We start from the raw sequence: 12376 nt of genomic DNA, 5'->3' as shown, positions 1-12376 counted from the left end.
TCATTTGTTCTTATGACTGTGGCTCCTCTTCCATAGGACAAACAGAAGCCAATAGGGAGATATGGTCTTTACACTGCTGATCAACATGCCTGTCCAGGAAACCAAGAAGATGTGGTGTGTGTATATATATGTGTGTATACATATGCGTGCTAGGTCGCTTCAGTTGTATCTGACTCTTTGCAACCCTATGGACCATAGCCCGCCAGGCTTCTCTGTCCAAGGGGTTCTCCAGGCAAGGATGCTGGAGTGGGTTGCCATGCCCTCCTCCAGGGGAGCTTCCTGACACAGGGATAGAACCAGCATCTCTCACATCTCCTGATTGGCAGGTGGGTTCTTTACCACTAGCGTCACCTGGGAAGCCTGTGTATACGTGTGTGTGTGTATTGTGTGAGCCCATATGTAAACATACAATATATACACACTCCACATCTTCCTAAGTCAGTTATCTGTTGACAGACACTTCGGTTGCTCCCACGTCTGGACTATTATAAATAATGCTGCTATGAACACTGAGGTGCCTGTATCTTTTTAAATTAGTTTTCATTTTTTCCACATATATACCCAGGAGTAGAATTGCTGGATCGTGTGGTAGTTCTATTTTTAGTTTTTTAAAGAACCTCCATAGTGGTTCTTTATAAAGTTCTCCACGGTGATTACACCAATTTACATTTCCACCAACAGTGTAGGAGGCTTCCTCTTTTTCCGTGTCATCTCCGGGATTTATTATCTGTAGACTTTTTGATGACAACCATTCTGACCTGTGTGAGGTGGTGTCTCCTTGTGGTTTTGATTTGCATTTCACTAATAATTAGTAATGTTGAGCATCTTTTCATGTGCCTGTTAGCGATTTGTGTATCTTCTTTGGGAAAATATCTATGTAGGTCGGTTTTTTAGAAAACATTTACTTGCGGCCACGCTGGGGCTTTGTTGCTGCATGTGGGCTTTCTCTAGTGGTGGTGAGCAGGGCCTGCTTCTCGTCGCTGTTCGCAGGCTGCTCACTGCTGCGGCTGCTTTTGCCGCGCAGCCTGGGCTGCGGGTTGTGGGCTTCAGCGGTCCCGGCTCGGGGGTTCTAGAGCTCGGGCTCGGGGGTTCTAGAGCTCGGACTCGGTGGTTGTGGTGCATGGACTTACTTGCCGAGCAGCATGGAGGATTTTCCCAGACCGGGGATCAAACCCACGTCCTTTGCATTAGCCGGTGGATTCTCAACTACTGGACCATCGAGAAAGTTCTCAGGTCCATTTTTTAATTGGATTGTCCTTTTTTCCCCTATTTTTTTGGCCATGCTGCATGTCATACAGGGTCTTAGTTCCCTGACAAGGGATCAAACCCGTGCTCCCTGTAATGAAAGCATTAGTCCTTTGACATGTAACATAAAGTAATTATTGATAAGTATATACTTATTACCATTTTAATCCTTGTTTTCCAGTAATTTTTATAGTTCTTTGTTCATTTCTTTTTGTTTTTCCTTTTGTGGTTTGATGATTTTCTTTTGTAACATGCTTCAGTCTTTATTTTTGGTTTCTGTGAATCTATTATATGTTTTTGATTTGTGGTTATGATGGAGTTCATGTATGTGGACCCATGACTTTATCTGCTTGCTTTAAACTGATAGTCATTCAAGTTCAAATACATTTTAAAAGATCTAGTTTTATACTCTCATCCCTCATGTTTTGTGATTTTGCTGTCCTATTTTACATCTTCATGCTTATCCTTTTACTATTTATTATAGTTATAATTGCTTTTACACTCTCTTGTTTGTTTTTTGATCTAAGTACTGGATTATTTGGGGGGCTTCCCTGATGCCTCAGTGGTAAAGAATCCACTTGCAGTGAAGGAGATACAAGAGACTCGGGTTTGATCTCTGGGTCGGAAGATCGCTGGGGGAGGAAATGGCAACCTGCTCCAGTATTCTTGCCTGGGAAATCCCATGGACAGAGGAGCCTGGTGGGCTCCATGGGGTCACAAAGAGTCGGACACGACTGAGCACACACTGATTATTTAGGTGATCTGCAGTTCTTACTGTAGGTTTGCCTTTCCTATCATGATTTTCCCTTTCCTAGAAATTCTTCTTTTCTATTTAGAGAAGAAACTTCAGTATTTCTGTTAGAGTAAGTTTATTATTGCCGAATTCTTTTTAGTTTTTGCTTGTTTGAGAAATTCTTTCTCTCTCCTATTCTAAATGATCACTTTATTGGGTAGAGTATTCTCAGTTCCAAGTTTTTACCTTTCAAGACTTTAAATATATCACTCCACTCCCTTCTGGCCTCCAAAGTTTCTGCACAGAAATCAGCTGATGGCCTTACTGGAATTCCCTTGTAAATGACTGTTTTTCTCTTGTTGCCTTTAGAATTCTCTTTAACTTTTGCCATTTTAATTATGATATGTCTTGCTGTGGTTCTGTTTGGATTCATTTTGTTTGGGACCCTCCAAGCTTCTTGTACCTGGATTCCTGTTTGCGTCTTTAGCTTTGGGAAGTTTTCAGCCACCATTTTTTCAAATACATTTTCAATCTTCTTTCTCTTTTCTCCTTCTTAGAACCCCTATTATACACAGGCTTGCAAGTTTTATATATACCATATATCTTGTATGTTTTCATTTGCTTTTTAATTTGTTTTTGTCTTGTGTTCTGATTGGGTGGTTTTCATTATTCTGTATTCCAGGTTACTTATTGTCTTTTAGCTGATGGAGAACCTGGTGGGCTACAGTCCATGGGGTCACAAAGAGTCGGACATGACTGAGTGACTTCACTTCACATTGCTCTTTGATTGCTTTCTTTTTTTTAATCTTGGCAATTGAGTTATCTATTTTTGATTGGTTCATCTTTACAGTTTCTATTTCCTTGTTACAGTGACCTGAATTTCTATTAGTAATCTTTATTAATCCAGTTAGCATTTTTACTACCACTGTTTTGAACAGGGTTGGGTAGACTGGTGAGCTCTGTTTCATTATTTCAGGGAATTTCTCTTGCTTTTTTAATTGGGAGTAGTTCCTCTGCCTTTTCATTTTACTTTATGAGTTTAAGAGAAACATTATCTGTTGTGGTCTTGGAGTATTTTTACATGGGTGCATCCCTGTATGGATTATGTGTGTCCAGTGTCTTTGGTATGCGGGCTGGCTAGATATGGATGCCAGCCACGTTTTCCTGAGGTTGTGCTGGCCAGCATCACCTTGAGGAGGGGTGTGTGCTGGGCGATCTAGAGCCCACGCGGGATGTGAGATGGGACTTCCCCGCTGCTCTGTGGCTCTTGCCACGCTTTCAGCAGGGAGGTCTGCTCCCCAGTCTTAGAGTAGCCTTGTGGGTCAGGCCGAGTCAGGCTCTGTTCTCCTTGAGTACATGCCCTGCTCCAAAGGGGGGGATTGCCAAAACACGCGAAGCCCGTGCATTCACAGAGGACCTACACACCTATGTAGGTGCTCTGCTCATATTCAGCCCAGGGTTCTGTCCCTTCCTCGTTGTGTTCATCCTAGATCTAGTGTATGGCTGTGGAGGGGAGAGACTGTGGCTGCAGGAATTGAGATGGTCATGCTGCCACCAGAAATCTGGCTTCCTCTGTGGCACTTTTCTCCCAGGATGGTCTCCTCCAGAACCAGCACTGAACTGGGGTGAGGAGTGGGTGGAGCATTCTTGCTAGGCTGGGAGGCAAAACTGGGGCAGGCTTCTGGGGGGCCACCCAAGCACATGCTGACAGTGGCCACCACCCCATTCAGATCACATCCCAGGGCCCCCAGTCTGTCTCTGAGTAGCTGGACTAAGTCTTTTTCCCAGGGGACAGTTGGCCCAGGTCACACGCCGAACTGCAGTGTGGAGTGAGGCCGAGGAGCTCACCCAGCTCAGACTGGGGAGCGCAGCAGGCTGGCACTCTCTCCACTTTGCTGGTTGACAAGCCCATGCATGCACCATTCTCATGGGTAGGTCTCTGCTTCTGCAGCCCTCTCTCTGTCCCAGAGGTCCTCCTGGCAGCCAAGGGGCCTTGTCTCCTCCACAAAAGACATTCGGACCGGGATGCCCAGTCTGTGGCTCAGTCTGTTAGCTCCCCAGGGTGAGGGTCCCCGAACAGGGACCAAACCCATGCTCTCTGCAATGCAAGTGCAGATCCCCAACCCCTGGACCCCCAGAGAGTGCCCAAGAACACTTACTTTGGTAGAGCAGTTACTGTATGCCAAACACTGCTCTCAACATTTTCACACCCAGGACCCCTTTTAATCTTCACATCAGCCTGATGAAGCCGGTGCCATTCTTGACTCTAGTTTATGGATCAGAAAATGAAAGCTTGGAGAGGTTGAGTAGCTTTTCTGGGGTCACATAAAGTCAAACTCGGGTCTGCTCAATTCCAGAGCCCAGTTACTCAGCCTCCGCTGCTCTCCACCTAGGAAGCTTGTTGGCCCGGCTTGCACGGTCCACCGTGGTGAGAGCGCAGACTGGAAGTCAGAAGTCCTCGGCTCAGGCTTCAGCTGTGGCTCAGTGACCATGGTCACTGCCCCTGACGGCTTTGGACCCACGTACTCACATCTATCACGTGAGGGCAGTGGGCCCAAACCGCCGTTCCTCACTGTCTTCCTCGGAGTCCTGGTGCCCTTGGCAGCCCCTCTAAGCAGCGCAGTGCCCCCTTTTCCTCTTTCATACATTGGGTCGGCTTGTTTCGTCAGGGCACAGTGCGGGGTTGAGGCAGGGAGAGGAGGAGTTTCCACTGAAAAAATAAATTTTAAAAAGCAGTAAAAAAAGAACAGTCAGCTGACTAGCTGGGTCCTCTGTAGGCCAGGTGTGTTTTGACAGTGGAGACGATTTTTTGTTCCATTTTGAGGGGAGAGAAATGCTCCTGTTTTTTCCATTGAAGATGCTGCTTTCCCACCCAGGCTAGTCACTCACGCTTTCGCACGCTGTGCGCCAGAAGGGGGTGGCTGACGGCTGCTTGGGCTGATGAATGTGTCACGAGTTTAGGGGGTGAGGGGCCGAGGCGAGTGAGCGGTTAGTTTCGGTGCAAACCTGCCATTTGTCTTGACTGATTTCTGTTGCGGGGTGGTGGGGTGTGGGGTCCCACATGGCCAAGCAATTCTCTGACACCAGCTGGTGTCAGTTCAGCTCGGTTCTGATTCCCTCCTGGAGACATCATTCAAGTCCACAGGTTATGGGCTCAGTCCCACCAGACTGTCCCCACACTAGGTGCCAGCTGCAAATTCACACTGTTCGGTTAGTTTGCTAGAGGATCTCACATAACTCAGGGAAACATTTTACTTACTAGGTTATCAGTTTAAAGTTTATATGTGTGCTTAGTCATTTCTGATTCTCTGCCACCCTTTGGATGGTAGCCCACCAGGCTCCGCTGTCCATGGGATTTTTCAAGCAAAAAGACTGGAGTGGGTTGCCATTTCCTTCTTCAGATTTTCCTGACCCAAGGATCGAACCTGCATCTTGCGTGTCTCCTGCACTGGTGGGCAGATTCTTCACCCACTGAGCCATCAGGGAAGCCTGTGTGTACACACACACACAGACACAGACACACACACACACACACACACACACACACAAAGGTTTATATAAAGAATATAACTCAGATGGAAGAGATGAAGAGGGCAAGGTATGGGAAATGGGCATAGAGCTTCCATAATTGCCAAGCTAGTCACTCTCCAGCATCTGTATGTGTTCTCAGCTTAGAAGCTCTCCAGACTAGTTCTTTTGGGTTTTTATGGACCCTTCATTACATAGTTGTGATCAATTAAGTCATCAGCCATTGATGACTGAACTCAGCCTCCAGCCCCTTGCCCCTCCCCAGAGCTTGAGGGTAGGACTCAAAGTTCTAACCCTCTGATCACATGGATACTGCCAACCAGACTCCATCTTTACATGCGTCCCAGGAATCACCTCATTTAGCCAAACAAAAGAGACCTTTATGCTCTCATCAGTTAGGAAATTGCAAGGGTTTTAGGAATTCAGTGCCAGAAACAGGGACAGAGATCAAATATGTATTTCTTACAGTATATCACAATCAGTCTTTTCTTCCCATAGAAAAGCCGATGCTTCAGAGCAGACATTCCTTAGATGGCTCCAAGCTTGTGGAGAAGGCTGAGACCGCGCAGCCACTGTGGGTCACGCTGGCGCTGCAGAAACAGAAGGGGTTTCGGGAGCAGCAGGCAACTCGGGAAGAGAGGAAGCAAGCCAGGGAGGCCAAACAGGCAGAGAAGCTCTCCAGAGAGCACGTAAGTAGCCTGGTCTTCGGCTTTAACTCTGAGCTCGGCTTGCTCTTTTATTTTTTAGCACCACAAGGCTCACAGGGTCTTAGTTCCCTGACCAGGGATTGAACCCAGGCCCTGGCAGTGAAAGTGCCAAGTCCTAACCCCTGGAGAGCCGGGGAACTCCCAAGCTTGGCTTTCTTTTAGTTCACAGGATTTAAAACAACAGTAACGAGAAAAGGCTGGCCAGGAATGGTGGAAAATAGATAGTAGAGCAGTAAATCAGTTGACCACTGTTAAGCCAAAGGGGTATTTTCAGTTAGAAAGTTGATTTGGTTTCCTTATGCTCTTAGGTTAACCTGATTTGGTAGAATCCTCGCACACAACAGTTATATGAAAAATGTGAAAATAACTTTATTTTAAGCAGTGGGTCGAGAGGACATGAGGAGCCTTGCTCTGTGGCCCTGACTGTATTGTGTGATGGGACTCTTCTGGGAGAGCATGCAGCAGCCCCTCGTTGGGACGTGTGCGCCGAGCTGGGGGCCAGGGTTGAGCACACACCGCTTCCTCTGCAGTTGGGCTCCTCCCCTGGAAGCAGAAGACGGGGCCAGCTGATGGAAACCTCCAGGCGGCTTTGCCCTGCATGGTCGGTCCTTCCCTGTCTTTCGGATGAACACGTGCTTCCCCTGACTTTCTGTCCATGCAGGTCAGTGTTACCCCGCAGCCTGGAAGCAGCAGCGTCGGCAGACCTGGCTCCCTGCACAAGCCCGCCGCTCAGCCAGAAGAGAAGAAGCCAGAGACGCCAGTGTCCAGGCTTGAGCGCAGAGAACAGCTCAGAAAGGCCAACACTCTTCCTACATCAGTGACAGGTAGAGAGAACAGGTCCATTTCTACTTAAGTGTACTTAAAGGTTTTTCCCCTTCAAGCATGTTTTATTTCCTCCAGTGTAAAAACTAGCACAGCATTTTAGGCATTTCAGAACACAAACTGTCTCACCACCCCATTCATAAACTTTGACATGGATAAATATCACCAGAAACATACCTACTATCAGTGGGGTGATAATACACATTTAATAGCCAGGTCCTCAGGGATTGGAGATACCCGTGATTTGTAGTATTTGTCCTTTTCTGTGGTGTAAATACTCCCACCCATGGCTAATTACAGACTACCAATGTGATGGAAATGGCAACCCACTCCAGTATTCATGCCTGGAAAATCCCATGGACCTAGGAGCCTGGGAGGCTACAGTCCGTGGGGTCGCTAAGAGTCGGATATGACTGAGCGACTTCAGCTCAGCTCAATGTGATACCAAGTGGCTTGTTAAGTTCCTGAGCCTTTAACAAGGTGATATGAGCCTTCTCCACCTACACTGCCTGTGGTCCAACAAAATGAGGCTTTTTGACTTCCTGTAGCAAGGAAGACTGCATACCACAAGAACCGTCTAAACAAAAGAAGAGACAAGATTATATTAGGATGTGGGGAAAGGGTGAATTTTAGGTAGAATTTAAATAGAGCCAGTGTTTTTTGATAGTCTCAAAGCCAAGTAGCTGACATCAAACCTGCGCTGAAAAGCAGATTCAGGAGCCTGTTTGATTCCACATGCTTAAGACCAGTGTGAGAAAGCTGTGTGCGAAATCCCCTACCTGGAGCTCTGCCCTGGCTGGAAATGGAAACTGCTTCTCTGAATCAGGGTGATCCAAGTGGCTCAGATGCTCCGGGCAAAATTGGGCTGGCCCCTCCTCACTGATGTGATTTCAGACAGCTAACTTCTGACCCAGCTGTGACATAAGAGAGCACAGCGGTTCTGCTCTAAGTCCCTGATGTTAATGAACAACAGCAGTGTTTATACAAATTCATGACATGTAAGAGACACGGGCAAGTTAAAAAAAAATCTTTATCATGTTACAAGGTAAAATGATCCGATAATGTTTATGACCGTTTCCTTATTGCAAGTCACCTGGAGGATGGAGAGTTTGAAAGAGCTTCCTCTCGGGGGCTGTTAGGGTCCCTGTTTTCCCCAGTAGGCAACCCTATTCCTCAGACGACACCCGCCCTCTAGACCCAAGATTCTTTTATGCCTTAAGAAATACCTGCTAGCTGAGGTCTGGAAATGTAGACAGGTCTCATGAGGAAAGCTGTGTTTACTATTTGGTGTGGAGGAAAAACACTTTATATTTGAAAACCACATTGGAACATTTTCTCAAGAACCCTCCAAGGGGCTTACTTCATTTGATCTTATACCTAGGAATTAAGGATTCTAAACATCATATTGATAAGGCTCAAGAGAGAATTCTTTCAGAACGGTGAAAGCTCCAAAGTCAACAACGAGATCAACCTTTGTCTGCCTGATTTCTTAGAGACACCAAAGGGTACATGTAGTTCAGAGTTGGCTCCACCTTAATAAAGCAAGCCTTCTTCTGAAGTTTTGTCTTTTTAATCAGTATTTCCAGAGTTCTGCATACCTGTAAGGCCACTGCCATAGGCACTACATATGACCCAAAGATAAGATGGGAGCCTTCACCATACAAAGCCTCTGAGGTCTGATAAACAGTGATGGGAGACAAAGGAGTTCGTTAGACAAGTCTGAGTCCTAAGGGCAGGATCCACGGGTCTTGGAGGGAGGAGAGACCCAGGGCATGCTGGGTTGAGGAAGTAGCTTTCAGCCTTACCAGCTAGCAAGTTCAAACTTCAGACTACTGGTTTAATCTTTTTCTTCATCAGATTAACTGGTTGCATGACTTAGAATCACAGAACTTACCTATTATTACTGTTATTGTGCAGGCATAGCTTCTGTGCACAGAGAAAACTGGGTTTCTAGAAATTCTCTGAAATTAAAATTGACTGCACTGTGATCACTGTGATTCTGTATGCAGCCGTTAGGATCACATAGGTTTTTTTTTTTCCCTAATTTCTTCTTGCCAGAGATGCTCAGTGCTTCAGTGGTTTTTGCTTTCTTAATCTCATACTTGTGATAAATCAAAAAAAAAATGTGGCTCTGACTTATATTCCTTTCTCCTTTTCCTTCAAAATATAGTGGAGATCTCTGATTCAGCTCCCCCAGCGCCACTGGTGAAAGAAGTCACAAAGAGGTTCTCCAACCCAGATGCTGCCCCCGTGTCAACAGAGCCAGCCTGGCTGGCTTTGGCCAAAAGGAAAGCCAAGGCCTGGAGCGACTGTCCGCAGATTATTAAGTAAAGAGTGACTCTTACCCATTCTTATTGCAGTCATTGGCTCTTCTCTTGCCCTTTTTATTTATTTATTTTTTATATGAGGTAAAGAAAACCAAACTAGGGAAAAGAAGCATGTTTTATAGGCTCTAAAATAATGTTTAGAAACTGAACTGGTGGTGTTCCTTGTAAAGAGTGTATTTGCACAACCCTAGGTCCTGGTGCCTTGAGCTCCTCCTAGTTTTGAAGAAGAAAATTCCGTCCGAGGGACCACATGAAGTAAAATCTCTTGACTGAGACCTCACAAGAGCCTGCCATACCCATTCCATGGCCCTTCCACACACACACCCACACACCATTCAGAACATGTCCTTTGGCCAACCTTTGTAATATTAATAGTTTTCTTGATTCTTCCCTCCAATTTCTTTTCTCTAAACCATTTATTTACCTTGTGCTTGGGGATTTCTACCCTTTTCTAAAGTCACAGTGAAAGGACAAGGATTTCCATTCTCCTGAATGCAGTCACCGGGAACAGCAGGTGAAAAGTCTGGCTTCCAACTCTGTGCCCATCTCTGCTTCTCAAGGTTTTGCCCCGACCGGAAACTGTAACATAGGGAGTCCATTCACTCTTCTACTGTGTTGTTGACCTACAGGCCCTGTTATACCAGAACTCTCCTTAGGGACATGTTAACCATTTGGCCCAGCTGGCTCCTAGGGAACATTTTTATTTAAATGTTTAAATAATAAATGATTAAAAAAAAAAAAAACCTACAAATTCTCTGTCTCTGAGAATCCCCATTTAGTGTAGTTGTTCTTAACAAGTTCAGACTCTGTCCCAGACCTACCCAGAGATTCTGTAAGGATGGGGCCAGATTGTGTATATTCTGGTAAAAATTCTTCAGATAATATCACAAAGGGTGAGAAGTGTAGGATACACTGCTTCTAGAGCTACCTACTTTTTAAAACTCTGAAGGAGAGGCTAACTTCACCCAAAGCAGCAAAAGCGAGACAAGAAAGGTAATAAAACAACCTCCAAACCAGCCATTTATTATGGAGTACAAGAGGCTACTGACATTACATGTCTCTGAAAATCTTTGAAGTCGCTAGGAAAAGTTAACAGTAAGACAAGATTTGAAGCCTTTTGTACTAAGGACTTCCGGTGGGGAATTTCTTTCTTTACCATAGCCAAGTAATTCATATTTAGAGTCAAATGTTCAATAGCATTAAAACATCTCAAGAGTTTTAAGTGGCCTTGTTATTATACACAAGATTTTTTTAAAAGGTGTGGGGGGAGCTTGGCAATTTAAAAGCCACAAATATTCACTTTTATTTCCCTAAATTTGCTTTACATGAAACCCACATATTGCTAGTACATTACATTTCATGATGTTGACATATTCCCTTTTTCTTCGATTCTGACTTCAAAAGCTAAATACAAATCCTTTGCTTAGTGCAGCAGGGGAAGAATTACACCCTACAAAAACACATTTTATTGGTCTTAGTATCATTTTCTTTATGCAATGACAGTGTGCTGTTATTCTATTATGTACCTTAAAGAAAGGATGAGTGCAAAGATATTTACCATATACAAGGCATTTTCTTTCTGGAAACAATGACAGCCTCATGGTAGTACCTGGCATGTGTGGTGAAGTGGATAGTTGTACTTTTGCAAGTTGGAGTTACCATATATAGTGGACCTTCAAACTGTTAAGAATCAATGGGACGTTAATTTTCTTAATGGCAATGAGACGCAATTAATATTCCACTGCACGTTTTCCACACTGTTCATTTCTAAATCAAATATGTAGGCATTTGTTAGCTTTGATGATTTCCTCACAAATATAACACTTTGTAATATGAATCTTTCCACTTAGAGCCCTAGAATTATAGTGCTACATTAATTCTTCTGCATTGACTTTTTCTTTCATGCTGTCAGCTTTGAATAATAATCACAGTAATGGCAAAGAACAGGCGAAGAAATCAGGTCATTAACAGAGAATGGTAGATAAGTCTGTACTGGCTTACCACTGAGCCCATGCAAAGGAGGAGAAATACCTCAGTTAAAAATTTTCCATCAAAATCTTTAAAAGAAGAGCATACTGAGAAGACAGTCATAGCACTTAACTTCCAACAGCTTCTAAAGGCTACATGTTTAATACTTCATGTGAAAATTACTCCAAATTTGCACTAAATACCAATGAAGTGTTATTTTTCTTTAGTTGTGTTGCAGTCTTTTCTGATCAACAAACTATGGGGGGAATTCTGTAAAGCATATGAGAATTCAAGACTTTTAGAAGAAATGAATGATTGCTGGTTAAATACACAAGCTTTTTTTTTTCTTTTTTAATTTAAACAAACATACACTTCTGGCAAGGTTATAGATGATTAACCTCTGTTCATAAGACTTAAATATACAAAACTAGAGGTTTTTTGTTTACTTTTTTTCAAGTGCAATTGTTTCTTATACATGTTACTATTAAATTATCATTTTAGCCAGTTATTAGCAAATTGTAGTATGTATTGTCTCTTCTTGTGACGTTTAGTTTTAATTGCTTATTTTAAAGCAGAAACATTAGAATTACAAGTGTCTTGCAATATTTTTATCAACAATAAAATGAAGTAGACTTAACAATGAAAATACCTTAGTGTGATTTTAATATTATTTTGAGATTTTGGTTGTATAAAGTTTTAATGTAAATGTCCATTATTGAAGGAAAAAGACCTTTCAATAAAAAATACCCACAAGATCTTTGGAACTGATGGAATTTCCTTTTGAAGTTGAAGTTTTTACTGATTTCAGTGACCATCTACAGAGAGCTCATATTTACATAGCTTTTGTTAACAGAAAGATAAATTTCAAAGCATTTTATAGGGTACCTTATTAATTTTTAATTAGATATTTTTGGAGAAAAATAATGAGTAGGGAACAAATAAAATGGGCTTCCCTGGTGGCTCAGATGGTAAAAAAAAGAAGTTGCCTGCAATGCAGGAGACCTGGGTTTGAAACCTGAGTTGGGAAGATCCCCTGGAGATGGGAA

General features: G+C 43.7%; 1 protein-coding gene across 4 annotated transcripts in view; it reads left to right on the top strand.

The window, feature by feature from the left end:
- The window catches only part of CRACD (capping protein inhibiting regulator of actin dynamics), a 74009-nt gene extending 61924 nt beyond the window's left edge, over nucleotides 1–12085 (top strand). For all 4 annotated transcript variants that reach the window (XM_020890638.2, XM_020890639.2, XM_020890642.2 and 1 more), the window contains 3 exons: nucleotides 6005–6195; nucleotides 6875–7037; nucleotides 9206–12085. In XM_020890638.2, coding sequence (XP_020746297.2) covers nucleotides 6005–6195; nucleotides 6875–7037; nucleotides 9206–9366 — 515 coding nt within the window. In that variant the 3' untranslated portion in view covers nucleotides 9367–12085. The remainder of the gene's footprint in view (nucleotides 1–6004; nucleotides 6196–6874; nucleotides 7038–9205) is intronic.
- Nucleotides 12086–12376: the final 291 nt, after the last annotated feature.

The sequence above is a fragment of the Odocoileus virginianus genome, chromosome 29 (genome assembly GCF_023699985.2).
Source record: "Odocoileus virginianus isolate 20LAN1187 ecotype Illinois chromosome 29, Ovbor_1.2, whole genome shotgun sequence".
Classification (NCBI taxonomy): domain Eukaryota; kingdom Metazoa; phylum Chordata; class Mammalia; order Artiodactyla; family Cervidae; genus Odocoileus; species Odocoileus virginianus.
Note: the sequence above shows the minus strand (reverse complement) of the source record. Positions and strands in the feature narration are given on the sequence as shown.